The sequence below is a fragment of the Dipodomys spectabilis genome, unplaced genomic scaffold (assembly GCF_019054845.1).
Source record: "Dipodomys spectabilis isolate Male_0828 unplaced genomic scaffold, ASM1905484v1 ptg000302l, whole genome shotgun sequence".
Lineage (NCBI taxonomy): Eukaryota > Metazoa > Chordata > Mammalia > Rodentia > Heteromyidae > Dipodomys > Dipodomys spectabilis.
In genome coordinates, this window is record NW_024870979.1 from 1,283,748 (window position 1) to 1,302,053 (window position 18,306).

The following is an 18,306-nucleotide window of genomic DNA, read 5'->3' on the forward strand; positions in this document are numbered from 1 at the left end:
ACCCTAGTAGGATAAAATAAAAGGAAAGAAAGACAAGAAGAAAGAAGAAGGGAGAAAGGTTCAACCCAGGATTTGTTATGAAAATAATATATAGATATGTATAGTGAGAACAAAAACCATCTGAGAAAGTAAGATAGGGAAATTACCCATCCAATTGCCCCATAAAAGAAAAACAAAAATTGAGCTTCACACATTTGGTCTAGTAAAATGAATAGAAAAATACCAACTCAAAGCCTCATCAACATTTTACAAATCAGGAAAATAAAAAGCATTAGAAGTTCCCAGAGGAAAGAATAAGTGTGCTATACAGAGGATAAAGCAACTTTTCCCAGAAGCAATGGAACACATTGGGGGACAATATAGCATTTCAGAGAAAATGACACTCAATCTCCAATTCAACACTCAGCCAAACTGCCAATGAAGTGTGAAGGTTTCCCTGACACACAGGACACCTGCCTCTCATGCACCCCTCACACAAGCTACGGAGAATAAGAGACTGTGCAGGCAGAAGACATGGCACTAAGCAGCCAGAGTAGCTCTAAGAAGATGGTGCTTCCTTCCCCATGTGACTATACATGCAATAAAGGGTCATGCAGAGAAAGCAGGGAGGGAAGGAAGGTTTGAGCTCAGCCGGGAAACCAGAGATAAGCACATGCAGAGTGCTTAATTCCAAACCAAAGTCTGCTGGGTAGTCTAACAGAGAGATTAAGCAAACTGGATTCATCCTCACCCTAAGAATCTGGAAAACAGACTTGGGAGTTCTCTATTGTGGAGGCAGATCTTCTAAATGAAAGCTGTTCAAGGGTTGGGAAGGTGGCTTAGTGGTAGAGTCCTTGCCTAGCACGCATGAAGGCCTGGGTTCAACTCCTCAGTACCACATACACCGAAAAAGCCAGATGTGATGCTTTGTCTCAAGTGTTAGAGTGCTAGCCTTGAGAAAAAAGCAGCTCAGGGATAGTGCCTAGGCCCTGAGTTCAAGAAAGCTGTTCAAAAAGATGACGACCATTCGTGATCCATATGAAACACTCCGTATATTCAATGGACTGGTCTCCACAGAGGGCAGCTGCAGGATGGCTGGTGATGCGCACGCACACAAGGCCACAAGCTGATTCTAGGACACTGATTCCGGGACAATAAACTGTGCACCAGGGAAATACATTCCTAAGTCATGACTGAGCTACAGGTAGTAATTTTATAGAGCCTTAGGAATGTGAACATGACCACAAATTTAACCAAAAGACAATAAAGGAAAAGGAAAACAAATACATAGCAGGGAAGTCAGTTTTTATTACAAACTCAGAAATTTTAAAACATATTTCCATAGCATCCTTCGCCAGAATACTGATTATATTGTCTCAGCATTGCTTTAGTTTTTGGCAAACTCGAAAAGCAAACTCATGGTCACTGTAAACTACAAAGTGAAACATCAATTCTGAATCTATTAAGTGCTACAGAAGTGAAGCTACATGCTCAGATTAGCATAATTTCTGAGGAAGAAAAAAATGAGGTAATAGAAGTCATTCACTATTTTTTAAAAGGTTACTCATTAAAACAATGTTCACAGGTAGTATACTACATTTCTGCCCCTCCCCAAAAATAGATTAGAGATTATTCTGAAATCCTAAGTGCTGGTTCTAATTAGGGAAGGACAGTTCCTCTTCTTTCTCCTCCCCCTCCTCCTCCTCCTCTTCTTCTGCTCCTTCTGCTGCTGCTGCTGATTATTATTATTATTGTATTATTAAATAAGGGCTAAAACAAGCCAGGCCTTACTAGACATACTGAAATAATATCCACCTTTATTTTATTTTTGTGGTGCTGGAGATCATACTCAGGACATCCTATGCAAGCAGTCTACTACTAAGCTATACTCAAAGCCATAGTTTCTCGTTAAAAAAATTTTTTAAAAGCTAGAGACCATGGATCCTTGTAATCCTAGTTACTCAAGGAGGCTAAGATCTGAGGATCAATCCAAAGCCAGCAGAGAAGAAAAGTCCATGAAATTTTCATCTTCAATTCACCACCAAAAAGCTGGAAGTGAAGTGGTAGCTCAAGTGGCAGAATGCTAGCCTTGAGCATATATGGGACAGCACCAGGCCCTGAGTTCAAGTCTCAATAATGGCACATGAACGCATGTGTGTGAGTGCTTGTATGCATGCCTCTGTGTGTGCACCCGTGTGCATGCGTATGTGCGCATGCGCGTACACACGCACGCACGCACACACACACACACAGATCCAGCCACCCCTTAAGTATCAGCCCTGTCATCTGATGAATTAATGGGAGCATTAGAAGATGTCAAAGATGAAAAAAAATTTGGAGATGAGAAGGAAGTAGGGAGAGGGGCACATCTGATTCTCTACTAATAACCTTGAAAATATTTAAAATGTGAAAAGTACAAATCTATAAAATTCACAAGAATGGAAACCTAATTGATTTTGAAAAGTATCCTCTCCTCTCCCCAGACTGAGTGAAGTTCAGGTGTAACACCACCTATTCCAGGAAGCCATTTCCTACTCATTCTCCGGATACAGCGACTCCCAGATCCATTAATCTGCCCAACACTTGCCACATTGCATTCTAAGTACCTAGTGCACGTCTCTTACCCCGAGTGGACTTTTGAGCTCCCCTAAGGCTATTAATAAATGCCTGATAATAATCAAGACTTCAAAAAAGTCTCAATTCATTGAGCCAAATACAACAGCAAATTAAATGGATACAGAGATGGTGGAATTTGCCTGAAAGCAAAAAATCCACTTCCACATGTCACAGCTAGCATCTCTCCTAGGTCCCAATCCAAGGCCACCGGGCAAGGTTCTGTGTTGTCATAAATACCCAAGGCGAGCACCTGTTCAAGGCACTCAGTGTTCACCTTACCCTATCAACTTGTGTCTTAGCAGAGTTCTCCTCCACATTCCTAGAAACCACCAAGGGTCATCTTTACAGCGACTGGTATGGGAGAGAACCCAGCCCACACTCACTAACCACGTGGTAAGTTAAACTGAACATTAGTATACTCAATTTACAGTATGAATGAGCTGTTTTTTTCCTAAAAGGAATCACTTTAACTCAAATAAGTGTATCCCAAGTATAAAATAAATGTCACTCGCCATGATCAGAAGATAAGCACAAAACAGTGAACACCATAAGACAATAAGAGATGGCACTGGCATTGCCTTCTAACTGGATCCTAGGGCTCAGGCACTCTGTTCAGAAGGAGAAAAGGGGCTCGCAGAGACTGATGTGCACAGCACACCCAGAACACACGGCGGCCACGAGGGCCGGGTCTGAGGTGAGCAAAGATGGATTTGTTACTCTAGGAGCCAATGTCCTCTGGTGCTGTACCACACACACTGAAAAAACCCCGGTCAGACCATCTCCAAGAAGCCGAATCCTCTGCTTTCTACTTGCACACTGACCTCTATTTTCCTCACTAGCAAAGTAAGTGGCATTACTCTCCCTATGAGACTTGGTGAGAAAAATATGAAATGATACGTGGAAAAGGTTCAGCTAGTTGCCTTGGCAGTTATTATGGATATGAGGAAACAAAAGTCCAATGTTAAAATCTTATGCTACTCGTGTAAAATAGCAGGGCCACTACAGAAAACAGTGTGACTTCCCTTCAAAAGTTAAAGCTCGAGCAGGTGGAATGCAAGTTTCAGATTATCTTATGATATACAGCAAGATAAGTAATAAGAGAAAAGAAAAATCCTCCAAGTCTAATAGGCAAGAATAGGTAATACTCAATTTTCAACATGTCAAAAATAACAAACCACTTTTCCATGACACTAATGTTCAATATCAAAGAAGATACTTTGATTATGATCAGCCTTGTTATTTTAAAACTCAAATGAATTAAGCCAGGTACTGGTGGCTCACGCCTGTAATCCTAGCTACTCAGGAGGCTGAGATCTGAGGATCACAGTTCAAAGCCAGTCAGGGCAGGAGAGATCATGAGACTCTTATCTCCAATAAACCACCAGAAAACCGGAAGTGGCGCTGTGGCTCAAGCGGTAGAGCTCTCACCTTGAGCTGAAGAGCGCAGGGAGAGTCCCAAGCCCAGACTTCAAGCTCCATGACTGACCAAAAAAAAAAAAAAAAACTCAAATGAATTGTCTTCTCTGTGCTGAAAAGCATTCCAGGTCTGCCACAAACATGAACTGGTGCTAGCATGGATTCAAGAGTTCAAGTGCCACAGATGATCTAATACAAAGCACGTGTATGAATGTGGGCAGCTTGATTAACCTCACCTCCCTCAGTTTCCTCATTGGTAAGGTAAGGAAGATACCAATACCCATCTCTGAAGGTCAGCATGATGACTCGGAGGACCAATTCAGCGCACACAGGGCCCAACACAGTCAACTCTCAACTAACATTAGCTGCTGTTATTATTCAGAAAAGGGAGATAAAAACAAGCATCCAAAGATTAAAGAAAAACACATGGCAGAGGTTATTACTATCATTTAGTGATAGTATCTCTTATTTACAAATAGGAAATTGAGCTCAAAAGAGACAAAATGATGGTGGCCATGCTGATGGTGGTAACAATGACAACACCTACACTAACATATGACATCCTATGCTTGCTTGCTTTTTTTTTTCTGCTGGTCCTGGGACTTGAACTCAGGACCTGAGCACTGTCTTTAAGCTTCTTTTGCTCAAGGCTAGCACTCTACCACTTAAGCCACAGCACTACTTTCAGCTTTTTCTGAGTTGTTTACTGAATGTACGAGTTTCACGAACTTGTCTGCCTGGGCTGGCTTCAAACCACAATCCTCAGATCTCAGCCTCCTGAGTAGCTAGGATTACAGGCATGAGCCACCTGCGCCTGGGCTGGCTTCAAACCACAATCCTCAGATCTCAGCCTCCTGAGTAGCTAGGATTACAGGCATGAGCCACCCGCGCCTGGCCCTATGCTTTCTTGATAAGGAAAAAATTAGGCATCTATCATAGATCCTAACCTAGAGCAAAGGATACATGGATAATATTAAGAAAGCCATTTAAATCATTACTCCTGAGTGCAACTTGATTCCAAGCGCAATCAAGACTTTTGAAAGGCTACAAAGCAGTGTGGGTCTACACTGTACCCTTTCTGAAAGTTACACTTTACATACATGCACTGGCCCCATCAAGCATGTGAAGATACTGTCTGGTAGGAATGGTGGGTTCACCCCATCAGCTCTGGAGAATGAAATACACTGCAGGAGGTTCTCTCCACAAAGAAGCATTCCTTTGGTTCCTGGGTTGGCACAAATGTGAACGTTTCCCTCACTAAGATGTCTCGGAAGCCCATTTCCCAGCCCCATTCTCCTACCACACAGGGAACTACCTACGCCTCCACCCCAAGGAATCGTCTCCTCTAAGGTACCAAATCCCTACCAGGAAAAAAGAAGTCCGTACTACCACTGGAGTCTGGGTCAGGCAACCAAAGGTCAGAGCCACCATTTACTAAGGCAAGAAGAGCACAGGAGTTGACAATGGGACAGGAAATTTTACACTAGAGAAATTTTGGAACTATAGAGAATAACTCTGTGTTCTCTACAAAGACTTCGTAACCAAAAGATTTCTGCCTCCACAGCTTAGAGCACAGAAATGAAATCCGCAGTCTCTCTTGCGGCGGATACACTCAGGTAACAAATTCTTTCACTTAGACGCTTAGACTCAACCGAGCAGGCTTCGATCTAGGAGTAAGCACCCTGTGTGGGGCTGACTTCCAAGGCTGCTGGTGGCAGCACTGCTTTTCCTGGTCAGAGTGGCATCATGCTGGAGCCCCTCACATTCTCCATTCCGCTGAATATAGGAGGAAAATGTCCCTGAACCGTCACGCTTTGAATTCCCCTAAGTGTGTGGTGATGCAGCTGAGGTCATGAAGACTAAGGTCAGTGATGTCACCGAATTACGGCTTTCCTGCCTTTCACTGTTGAAGCCAATAAGAATGACCCTGCACCTCATCTGTGGAATATCAAGAATGATGTGAATATTCCATCAAAAAGCCAATGTATCACCATAAACCTCCAGATACAGGAGTAGCTTTCCAAACTCAAAGAGAGCATCTCGTATTTTCTCATTAAACTTTCCAGTATCAAGTTTGATCTTGTCTCTCTTTGAGGAAAAAAGCTAATGATTTTAAAATCTGTACTTGACTCAAAATGTGATCTTTTCTACAAATCTACTAAGAATATCATACAGAAGATTTCAAATATGATTAAGTCCAACTACCATAGAAAAAGTAATAAAACCAGTTGCATATTCAAGAAATTTACATTTTAAGGAGCAAATAAAACTACAATATCCACAAGTCTTTTCAAAAATATTTTCTTAGTACAAAATTCCATCCACAGGGAACTTTGGCATCTAAGCTAGCAGCATCTGCTATCTACTTGGAAGCAGAGAGATGAGGTGTAAATGTTATTTTGTTGGTACACCTTAAATACCTGCATGTTCACCACTGAAGAACTGAGGAAATCAAGACAAAATATGCTCAACAAAAGGCTATTATTTATATAAATCTGCAATCAGCTGAAAGAACTCCAAGTATTTCAGGTGCACAGGCAAAGCTGCTTGGCTCTGAATCTCTCCAAACAGAATATAAATATATGAAAATGCAGTAACTAATGAAACCTCACAGTACTTCATTATTTTACCATCTCAAATGCTCCTCTTTGTTTCATTTAGTTGCACATATACATGCATGTAGCTGTTTACACATAAAATATATTTACTATACATACCGTACATCACATCTTATCACACAAAAAGTCGACCATCACACAAGTGTCCTGTTTCCCATACACATATGCGAGCACGTGTGCACACAAAGCCACAAGTAGGCTCTCTTGAGTAAATGTGGAAGCTATCAAAGAATTTTGAGTCTGAATGTAGAACGGATCCTAAGCTCCCCTTCTGCTCCAGGACACTCCTCAAAAGCTAGAATATACTCTTTAGAGAGAATCAAAATTACACCTTGGCTACTAGAATCATTTTTAACCCCTCAAGGATAGAAAACATTTTACAAATATTTTATGTAAAAATTAAAATTTTAATCTTTAGATAGCCCTTCTCTCTCTAGTCACCCTTACTTTTCGGAAATACCATTCAAACTGTGATTTTAACATGCGAAAGAATTCTGCAATAGACAAAAAATATAGAGTAACACAGATAAAAATCCTAGAAATTGCTCAGCTGTTTCAAAAACACCAAGGAAAACATTGATTCTAGACAAATAATTGTAGTGTTTGTCTTCTTTTTAGAAACATCTGCTACCAAAATAAACATTTACATTGGAAGAAGTGTCTTGGCTGTGAAGATGTTACCAAATAAGATGCTTATGTTCTAAAATAAATATTTCACTCAAGAAGCAGGCATCAATGTGTATAGAAGGCAGAGTAAAGACACAAATTAGAATGCTCACTGCATTGCAATAATGCTAATTTAGTTTCTACTTCAATTTAAAGTGATAGGTTTAGATGGATCACCTTTGCACCCATAAATAACTTCTTTTTAATCTTGTCACTTTCAAAGCAATGACCACAATCCATTCTTGTTGTAAAGGTCATCATTATTTTTTATTTTAAATATGTTTTGTTAGATTTATCACAATAAAATCACTCATGAACTTATATTGCTCATTCTGCTTTCTTTACCTTTTCCCAATTCTATAAATTCCAACAAGCATCAAATACTATAGCAAGGTAAAGACAGTTAAAATACCAATCCAACAACCCAGGAATATCTCAGTCGACATTTGAAATCTGACTGTTACTCATGAAGAGCTTCTGCATCCAAGTCTTCCTGAGTGTTATTTTCTAAAATCTTTTTTAAAGCAAGTTGACAAAGACCTATTTAGGTTCCCAAAGGACAAGAAAAATGAAACAAAACCTTTGTTTATCCATGTCCCTGAGCCAACAAAGTATGTCTTGGTGTCTTTAAGAGACAAATAAATAACTGAAAAACTCAAGAGTCATATTTTAGCAACCTTAAGGCATGTGTATCTGGTAGCTTTGTGTTAGATTAAATCAGCCAGCACATCCCTCCTACCATCCCTAGGTCCAGGTTCCAGGAGCCTGGAGGTAGAACATTCTTTACAGAGGCAGAGAGAATTCATTTCCCCTCTCAACTCAATAAAAATCCAAATAGACTAGTTTTTAGGGAACCATGCAAAATTAATCTGTTTAGGCATGTATTTGCCTGATGATGTGGGAGAATCAGCAAGTGAAAGACCACAAATGTAATTCCAGTGAAGGAAGACTGAAACAATATTTTATAATCAGATCATGCTTCAATAATTCAGTCATGAGTATGTATTTAAACAATAAAATTATCACCATACAAGTCAAGAACCATGAGGTTTAATTCTAAAATCAAACACACAGTGGCTAGTTTCTCCTGATTCTAAGTGGCAAAATATAAGCAGAGATCTATCCATGCTAACTTTCATATAAGCGCTACATTTCTTTCCAGGAGGATACTCCTGGGAAGTTCCTATCACAGGAGTGGAATGACAGCCAGGAGTCAAACTGTAATGCCTGAGCCAAAGACAACTTAAGACTCAGCTGGTAAGTGAGCAACTCAATTGATAAACCTGAACTCCTAAATTTTAATCCTTTGCAAACTGTATGAGCAACAGTAAATGAACTGGATTCAGCTCATTAGAGGTTCATAAACCAAACACAGAAAACTTTGGAAACCATCCAGAGCAAAGTCATGACTAGCTAGTGATGTCCACTCAATACTCAATGTCATGATTATCTTCCAACTTTTCCCCTGAAGAACAGCTACAACAATGTTCCACCAATTGCATTAATACTGGGAGACGATGGATAAGGCCGGCAGGCAACTATGATGCCAGAATCTTGCGTACAGGCACATTTATAATTTCCAAAATCTGTAAAGTAACCCACTGAAAAATTCCACACCAAAGAACACAAATGAAAGCTAAGCAAAATTTTTTTTTAAAAAAAGCTAAGCAAAATAAATACATGTGCTTCTGCTCTAGTAACATTTGCTCAAATTCTTCACTAATTTTTTTTCATTTCAAAACTATTAAGAACTGTTCCCATGGACTTGGTATACGTCACCTTTAAAATATTATACACATTTAAAAGGATATTCACAGTTATTTTTATCCCTTTAAATTTCAAAATGAGATTTTATTTCAAAGCTTTATTGTAACTAAAGGGGGTAAGAGAAATACAGATTTAGAGCCTTGATTATTATTAACTCAGTATGAAAGGCTGACTTTTCTGTAGCCTGGATTTCAGTTTCTCACCAGATATGCTATTTTCCTTTTATTATTAGATCTGAGTGTCTCATTTTGGTTAACAGTAAAATACCTATCCGAAATCCTAAAATATGTTGAAATGCTTAATGAACAATCAATTTGATCCTTCATATAAATCCACTAGTTAACAAATGTTACAAATACATAAGAGTCACAAGGGTTAAATAAAACCAAGAAGCTAAGAAAATTGAGATTACACAGAGAGAGAGAGAGGGAGAGAGAGAGAGAGATTATATATTTGTGTATGTACACATGCTTGCCTGTGCTAGGGATTGATCGCTGGGCCTGGACACTGTCCCTGAGCTTTTTTGCTGGACTAGCACTCTACCACTTGAGTCATACCACAGCTCCACTTCCAGTTTTTTGGTGGCTAGTTGGAGATAAGAATCTCTTAGACTTTCCTGCCCAGGCCGGCTTTGAACTGTAATCCTCAGATTTCAGTCTCCTGAGTCACTGGTATTACAGATGTAAGCCACTGCCACTTGGTGAAATTATGCATTTTGTATATCCTCTACTTTTAGCCTTACACATTTGGTTTACTTATTACTTCAATACTTTGCCTCCTACTTTTGTTTTGCAAACTAAAATAACATCTATAACTTGTACCAGGAATTTAAGTCAATTTGAGAAGAGATGAGGGAGCATTCAGTTCTTGATTTGAACAGCATCCTTTGAGGGTAGGGGCCAAGGAATCGAGTCCCTGCTTCCACAAACCAGCCTGGTATTTCTTACTACCTTTCTGTAGCCAGAACAGCAGAGAGAACTACCCACTCCAAATCAACTGCAGAGTGCAAAGGCCAGATGGAGAGACACAGAGACAGAGGCTCTGTCACTTTTTTTCATCATTACAAATTATCTCCTCACAATCAGCAGCCTTAACTAAAAAGTTTCCACTCTAGAAAGCAAAGCATTCCTAACAAAAGTATTAATGCAGGAAAAATTAAGGATAAAATTAAGTATAAAACTGGCTGCTGGTACTCAGAGCCGTTTATCTTCAATAATTGCAAGTAAGATCTTCCACAATCAGTACTGCAGTTTAAGAAATCAACAGGCAGGATTCAAAGGTGAGCTGCTTCTCCCTTTCCCAAACAATGTCTTAAAGATAAAGAAGAAAACAATACTCAAACCACAAAAGAAGGCTATGTATACAGTGTGAAGTATGATAAACCACTCTCCACAGCCACTTACAAGCGATCAAGTCTGTGCAACTTTGTTTTCCCCCCGTGAAAGACTTGTGGTCAAATGCAGAGAAGACTTTGCTCTAAGAAAGTGCTGTTACCTCTGTAACCCTAGGTTACCAGGCAGCACTATGGACTAGCCTGGACGAGGGGCAAAAAATGCACACCAGCACTTGCCCAACACACTACACACTCCCTGGAGATACCACACTAGGTACAGCGATTCCTAAGTAAATACCCTGACAAGTCTGAATCTAATTTAGACTGTTCCAAGTTTCATGCTTCCTCGGGCCAACATAACAAGGATGAACTCTCAAGTATCCAAAGGACTAGGTTCCCACTGGTAGAGCCTGCATACACACTTCCAGCAAGTCCACTAGACTCTGTGGGGGAGGGAGGGTAGGGGGGACAAGTCTTTTGTTTAAGAGCAGAAAGTTCTTTCACCAAAATTCACCAAGATCTGAGGTAACAGATTAAATTCTCAAATGAAATACACATTTTCAATAGGTACAGAAGATATATTTGCTAGGAAATTAAAGCACCTGTTTGGGACACTTAAAAGAATTTTTCAAAGTTGTTAGAAAAGACCATTAGATGACTTGAAAATCTACCTTAAGGCAGTATACTTACAAACTCAAAATCTGATACTACCTGACCTCAAAAATATAGGAATGTCAAGTTTCCTTCAGAGTTTGTATCTATGTTATCTGCTTTAAAAAAAAAAAAAAAAAAAGCACAGCCCATCTTTCAAATACTAACCAGGTGTTCTGTCTACTTTAAAAGAAAAGATGAAAATGAAAGAAAATAGAAAATCACTGTCATGTCCCCTAATTATCTCAACACTAATCTCAGGTAGACAGTAAAAGAAAAAGAAAAAGCTACCAGTAAAACACAACACAAAACAAAACAAAACAAAAAGAAGAAAAGAAAAGAAAGAAGAAGAGAAAACTTAGCCCCCACCTGCTGCTGCGGGTACTGCATGGCCCCCAGGGTCCCCGGAGCCCGGCCCTGCATGCCGAGAGGGTACCGCTGTGTGCCTGGGGGACCGTAGGAGCCTCCTGGGTACGGACTGCTCTGCTGCGGCTGGGAATGGGGGCTACTGCCCATCCCATACAACTGAGGTCTCTTCATCACCACTGGATCCATTGGACTGCCCTGTGAAGAAATAAAGAAACAGGCTTATTAACTTACTGTTCATTATGAACAGAGAAGTCTGTATTGTGTTAACATATGCTGTAACAACTAGCCTCATTCTGACCATATCAAAAGCTATGATCCAACAAATAAACATCCAGAAGAACACTAAGAAAAACTTAAAAGGACTTTAACTTTTAGGAAGGTTTTAACAATCAAGAGGGAGCTGAAGTAAACCATATAAGGAATAGTTTTGCATCCTAAGCATCTAAAATTCTATTATGTATATAAGATATTAACATGCTAGTGAATCTCACCCAGCTTGTTTTAACTTATTAATAATAAGGGCAAAGGATACTGAGTGGTTAGGAAACACACAATGATGTCTTTTTTCCAGACTTGAGTCAGTGAGTCCTGATTGAGCATTTGCTGAAGTGAAAGAATAGGTTTTAGATAAATGTCTAGGGTAAAAGTTTCCAAAGATCACTAGTGTACAGCAGAACCCAGACAATGAGTCACAAGCTACCACCCCAGCATAAGTAAGCATCTTACCAAACATAACCAGTTCAAAACTAGACTCTGAATTTTATTTTTGGTCTGGTGAGTCAGACTCTGGGTTTCAAGGCCAAGGCCACTCAGGCTGAGAGCCTCCGCAGGGCCCTCCACCAGCGAGCATTCAAGGGGCAGAGCAGTGTAGGGAAGTCCCTAACCCAGGGCCTTATCCAAGAGACCCTTCCTTCCAAACCAGCATCCATCCCGCACCTGTGGAAGACTTGCCACTCCTGAGGTGGGGAGAGGCGGCACAAAGCACGGCTCCAGGAGACACACCACCTAGCGTGTGTGAGGAAACGCAAGCAGTCCAACCCAAGTAAAGCAGGAGCGAGTAGGAAGGAAGCCGAAGGAGGTAGAAGCCAGAACAGCAGTGGACCACTTAGGGATGGATGGGAGGCTGAGTGCTTCTACAGGACTGGCTGCCACACTGGGAAGGTGAGGTCCTGAACTGGAGCAGCACTAGGAACGAGTAAGTCCAGACTCAATCACACTGAGGACCTAGGGACTGGAAGTGACAGTGATTAGATGCAGGTGAGACAGGGTGAGCTGTAGGACAGGGAGCCACGCCCTGCTGGAGTGAAAGGCAGCCCTGTTATCTACCAGTGCTATATACAAGTTAGAGTCCATGAGAAATCCAGGTGCAGATATCCAGGTCCGTAAGTCTGCAGGCCGGGAGTGGGTCTGACCTAGAGCTTGAGTAGGGAAGTCAGCATGCCAAGGAAGCACGCTTCCGGAGGACAGGCGTTTCCGTCCTCGTCACTGTTCGCTTTCCAGGGTGTAAGTCAGGCAGTACACTTGGCAAACAGCAAATGCTCAACAAATGCTGGACAAAAAAATCATAAGCAGGAAGCAAGCAAACCATATATTCAGAAAGAATGTATTTTTAAAAGAGCTGGGCCTACACCTGTAAACCTGGTGCTCAGGAGGCTGAGGCGGTTCAAGACCACGAGTTTAAGGCCAACCTAGGCTATACGTCAAGACTGCCTCACAGTCAACCAATCAATGAAAACAATGGTAAAATGAATAATTTGTAGAGAATAGCAATTTTTTTACACAAAAGCAGAGGAAGCAGGGCTGGGAAGGTGGCTCAGTGGTAGAGCCCTTGCTTTGCATGCATGAGGCCCTGGGTTCGATTCCTCAGCACCACATAAGCAAAAAGAAAAAAGCCAGAAGTGGTGCTGTGGCTCAAGTGGTAGAGTGCTAGCCTTGAGCTGAAGAGCTGAGGGACAGGCCCTGAGTTCAGGCCCCACAACCAGACCCTCTCCCCTCCAAAAAAAAAAAAAAAGCAGGGGAAGGAGCCTACAAAGAAGCCAAAAGAATAGTCAGCAAAAATTGTTAGCTGATTCCAGAGAGCAAGATGGCATGGGAGAGAAGAGAGTCATGTGTAGAAGGAAAAAAACTAAAACAGGCCTGCCACACACAGCCCCCATACTGAGGTTAAAAGCGTGTGCTAACACTGTACTACGAAATGCTTGCTTAGCTGCGCAAGGACAGTGCCACTGCAGAGCTGAGGAAGGAAACCAGGACACTAGAAGTCAGGTATGAAGCAGAGGTAACGAAGGAGGCCAGCATGAGACCTCAAACCCAAGCTGAGGAGGCTGCAGGTGGCCAGAGTCCTGTCCTGCGTCTTAGTTACCCAGCATTCACTGCATGGATTGCAATGATTTTATTAATGACTAAGTACACTGAGTCAGATACTAAAAGTATAAATACAGGCAGCCTCAATGGCTGGTTCTAGAGATTCTATAATGGAAGGAGACATATATCAAGATCCTGATGTGACCAGCTGCCAGTGATTCCCACCTGTAATACGAATGACTTAGAAGGCTGAGATCAAGAGGGCTCCAGGTTATATGTTATAGGCCAAGCCAGGTAGGAAGCTGTGAAACTGTCTCAATTCATAGGTGGGCAGAGCAGTGCACATCCATCATCCTAGCTTTTTGAGAGGCTACGGTTAGGAAAATTGTGATTTTAGGCAATCCTGGGCAGAAAAGTCCATAAGAGGCCATCTCAACAAAAGGAGCTCCAGAGCGGCACACATTTGTCCTCCCAGCTGTGATGAAAATCTAAAATGAGTGCAAAAGTATGCACCTGGATGGGAAGCAAGACCCTATCTTGGAGTGCAGCTCAGAGATATTCTACCTAGCAAGTGACAGGTACTGAGTTCAAATCCCAGAGCAGCAGCAGGAGGAGGAAGGAGAGGAGGAGGAGGAGGAACAGGAAGAGGAGGGGGAAGAAGAAGGAAGGAAGGAAGGAAGGAAGGAAGGAAGGAAGGAAGGAAGGAAGGAAGGAAGGAAGGAAGGAAGGAAGGAAGGAAGGAAGGAAGGGAGAAGGAAAACCCAGGAAGAAGAGAGGAGGGGGGAAGAAGAAAGAAAAGAAGAGGAAGAAGGAAGGAGGGAGAGAGAGAGAGAGGGAGGGAGGGGAGAGGGAGAGGAGTGGGGGGAGGGAGGGAGGGAGGGAGAGAGGAAGGCAGGAAGGCAGGCAGAGAGAGAGAGGGAGGGAGGGAGGGAGGGAGGGAGGGGGGAGGAGGGAGGGAGGAAGGAAGGAAGGAAGGAAGGAGAATTCTGAAAGGAGAAGGAAGAAGGGGGAAGGGGGAAGGGAGGAGGAGGAGGAGGAGGAGGAAGGTGGTGGCTGGTGGCGACAGCAGCAGCAGCAGCAGCAGCAGCATCCTCATGTCAGGACACGCTCCCTGGCCCACTGTTAGAGAGGAGCGCTCCAGGCTCTGTAGCCAACACCTGAGCGCAGCCTGAGGGTCTAAGGACTGATCAACCACTCATCCCCCCTGGACCAACTAGGTGGACAACACAGCAGGAAACGGATGCTTTGCCCTGGGTCCTCTGCACACATCTGCTCAAATCAGCAAATTTACAGGCTTTTTAGCTATATTACTGTCTTAACCAACTAAATAACTTTCTTTACCCCAAGAAAGGTTGGACTCAAGCTGAGTGAACATGGGCGGCAGTGGATGGTCTTGGGGGATGCGGGAGGGTGGTGGGGCTGAGAGCCTGAACTGGCAGGAAGGGCCGGACGCCAGCCACGCTTAGGACTTGGGGAGCTGGCAGGGGAAGGAAAATGTTCTTATGGGTAAGTAAAGAAAATTTTCCAGGCAATACTTCCTTTATCTAGAAAATGGGGAAGAATAACCAAACCTGAATTGAGGACAAGAGCACCGAAGCACTAAGTACAAAACAGAGGAAGAGGCCATCGGAAGACCATCCGCCCGTGGTCACTGTGACACAGCCACTTCTAGTTCCAACCATGACGCCCCGCTGGTGGACAGGCAGCCGCCCGGCGTGTCTGCCTTCAGCACGTCTGAAGGACTCACCTCGCCGCCACACGGGCACCGTCCCGTGCCACCTCTGCCTTCCACCCCACGACTCTGAAAAAGTCGCCACTTTACCGTTCTCTCCTCCGCTAACTGAGAGAAACAATACCGACTTCCCAATTATGGTGAACCTCAGATTGGTAAGAACTTACTACACACGACCTCAGAGTTAGAAAAACTGACCACGAATGTGCATGTGTGAACCTAAACCTGCATGTGCAACATATCCACACACTAGACTGCACGGAGACATGCGGAAAAGGACCTACGAAACAATGGGAACTCTTTCGGTTGTGACACGCACGGTGACCGCTGCAGGGACGCGACGCTGGCACGGCGGGGGCGCAGTGTAAGCTGTAAACAGCTGCGGCCACAGGGTCTAAACATAGCTCTAAAAGAGAAGCCTGTGTTTCCTTAAGCGCACTACAAACACCTCTGCTTTCTCAAGGGGAGACGGCTGTAGCCCGCAGGCCAGCACCGCACCTCCTCTCCTGGTAAATCCTGCTCAGGACAGAGACCAGGAGGGCAGACAGGGCCGCAGCTGCTCCCCGCAATGTATCCTCCATCACGCGCCATCATGGTTTCCTGTCAAAGGCTCATGGGGGAGGGGGGACTCCCAGATGCCACCCCATGACTCACACTCCACATGCATCATCATTTCATCCCCATATTACTTTCCCACTTTTTGTGTGTCGTCTCTTACATCCCAAGTGATCATAGCCAGGCTTTAAACCTTCTTACAGCTCAAACACAAATGACTTAGATGACTGTTGTTACTTGGTAACTGCTTGGGAATGCTGACTGATCATATAAAGGAAAACGGTCTCAAAAATTAAAAAGTCACTATGTTGATAATGAACTTTACAACTTGGGGGGGGCAGGGGGAGGGAGGAGGTGGGGAGGTGGGGACGGAAGGGATAGTAGGAGAAAAACAATGCTCAATAAGAAATATACTCATTGCCTTACTCATGTAACTGTCACCCCTCTGTACAATTAAAAATAAAGTCAGCATTACTCATCAGTGATCAGTACATGTAGCTGATACGTGTAACGTCAGCGTTATGTGTTAACAGTGATCAAGTTCTCCTCCAAATGGCCTTAGAATCAGCTCATGAAAGCCAGAGCAGAACACCAAGGGTCCTTCTTTCCTTGTTCCATCCTCTTCAAGCCCAGGTCCTGGGATCCTCAGCTACCACAGAGCCCATGGCAAGGAGACACCCTCACCCTAGATGACACAGGGAGGCAGCAAGGGCCGAGCCGTAAGGTCGCAGAGATCACCAGACTGGGACAAGAAAACTCAGTTCTGCATCTAAAGCCATTAAGTTTTACTTTGATAAAATAGTCTGGTTTATTAAGACCTGACCTAAAACGCTAGACTGTCAAATCTGGTATTAACATAGAGACTTTTTATTGTTGTCAATATAGAATGTTTGCCACACACCAAGTGCTGCCAGCTCACATCTGTAATCCTAACTACTCAGGAGGCTGAGATGTGAAGATCACGGTTCAAAGCCAGCCTGGGCAGTAAAGTCCATGAGATTTTTACCTCCAATTAATCACAGGAAAAAAAAAGCCAGAAGTGGTACTATGCTATGGCTCAAGTAGTAGAGAGCTTGCCTTGAGCAAAAGAAGCTCAGAGACAGTGCCCAGGCCCAGAGTTCAAGCCCCAGAGCCAGGAAAAGAAAAGAGAGGAGAGGATGGAGAGAGAGGAGGGGAGGGGAGGGGAGGGGAGGGGAAGGGAGGGGAGGGGAGGGGAGAGGAGAGGAGGGGAGAGGAGGGGAGGGGAGAGGAGGGGAGAGGAGGGGAGAGGAGAGGAGGGGGCTCTTTAAGTTCCTTTACTGGTAACCTCTAACCATTATGGCCCCGGCAGCATGAGGGGAGAGGTGGAGGCAGGCCCCACAGTGAGACTCATTGCACTCCTAGGATAACAACCATTGTCAATATTGCTGATCTTTTGCTCTCCTTAAGAAAAGGTACAGAGTTGCTCAGTGGTAGAGCACTTGCCTTGCATGCATGGGTTCGATTCCTTAGCACCACATAAGCAAAAAGAAAAAAGCCGGAAGTGGCGATGTGGCTCAAGTGGTAGAGCACTAGCCTTGAACTGAAGAGCTGAGGGACAGCGCCCAGGCCCAGAGTTCAGGCCCCACGACCGGACCCCCTCCCCCCCAAAAAAGACAAGGTACAGAAATATATGTATTTATTAAACCATAGAATTACATTTGAAGGAAAAAGGCATGAGTATTTTTCATAAAAAATGGGATGACAGGCGATTTTTAACTGTGCCACTTTTACCTACAATAAACATTCATTTATATATACGTAAATTTAAATAAAAGTTCACTTGAGACAAAAAGTAAGACTCCTTTTCTCAACCCCCTGTGGGCATGGTGGCACATGCTTGTCATCCCAGCTAGGGGGGCAGCTGAGACTGGAAAGATCAGAGTTCTACAACAACCTGGACCAAAAATAAGCTTGTGAAATTCCATTTCAACAAAAGTTTTGGGGCATGGTGGTGCATTCCTGTTATTCCAGCTGTGGTAAGACACATAAAAAAGGAGGATCACAATCCAAGTATAGGCCCATGGAAGAAGTGTCTCAAAAACTGCAAGTGTTGCTGGGCGCTGGTGGCTCATGCCTATAATCCTAGCTACTCAGGAGGCTGAGATCTGAGGATCGAGGTTCAAAGCCAGCCCGGGCAGGAAAGTCCATGAGACTCTTATCTCCAATAAACCACCAAAAAACCAGAAGTGGCTCAAATGGTAGAGTGGTAGCCTTGAGCTGAAGAGCACAGGGACAGCACCCAGGCCCAGAGTTCAAGTCCCACAACTGACCAAAAGAAA

At 43.3% G+C, this 18,306-nt stretch overlaps 1 protein-coding gene across 5 annotated transcripts in view; it reads right to left on the reverse strand.

Annotated features, from left to right (window-relative positions):
* Window positions 1-18,306, reverse strand: part of Arid1b (AT-rich interaction domain 1B) — a 328,395-nt gene that overhangs the window by 273,598 nt on the left and 36,491 nt on the right. For all 5 annotated transcript variants that reach the window (XM_042702061.1, XM_042702058.1, XM_042702060.1 and 2 more), the window contains exon 2: window positions 11,416-11,610. In XM_042702061.1, coding sequence (XP_042557995.1) covers window positions 11,416-11,610 — 195 coding nt within the window. The remainder of the gene's footprint in view (window positions 1-11,415; window positions 11,611-18,306) is intronic.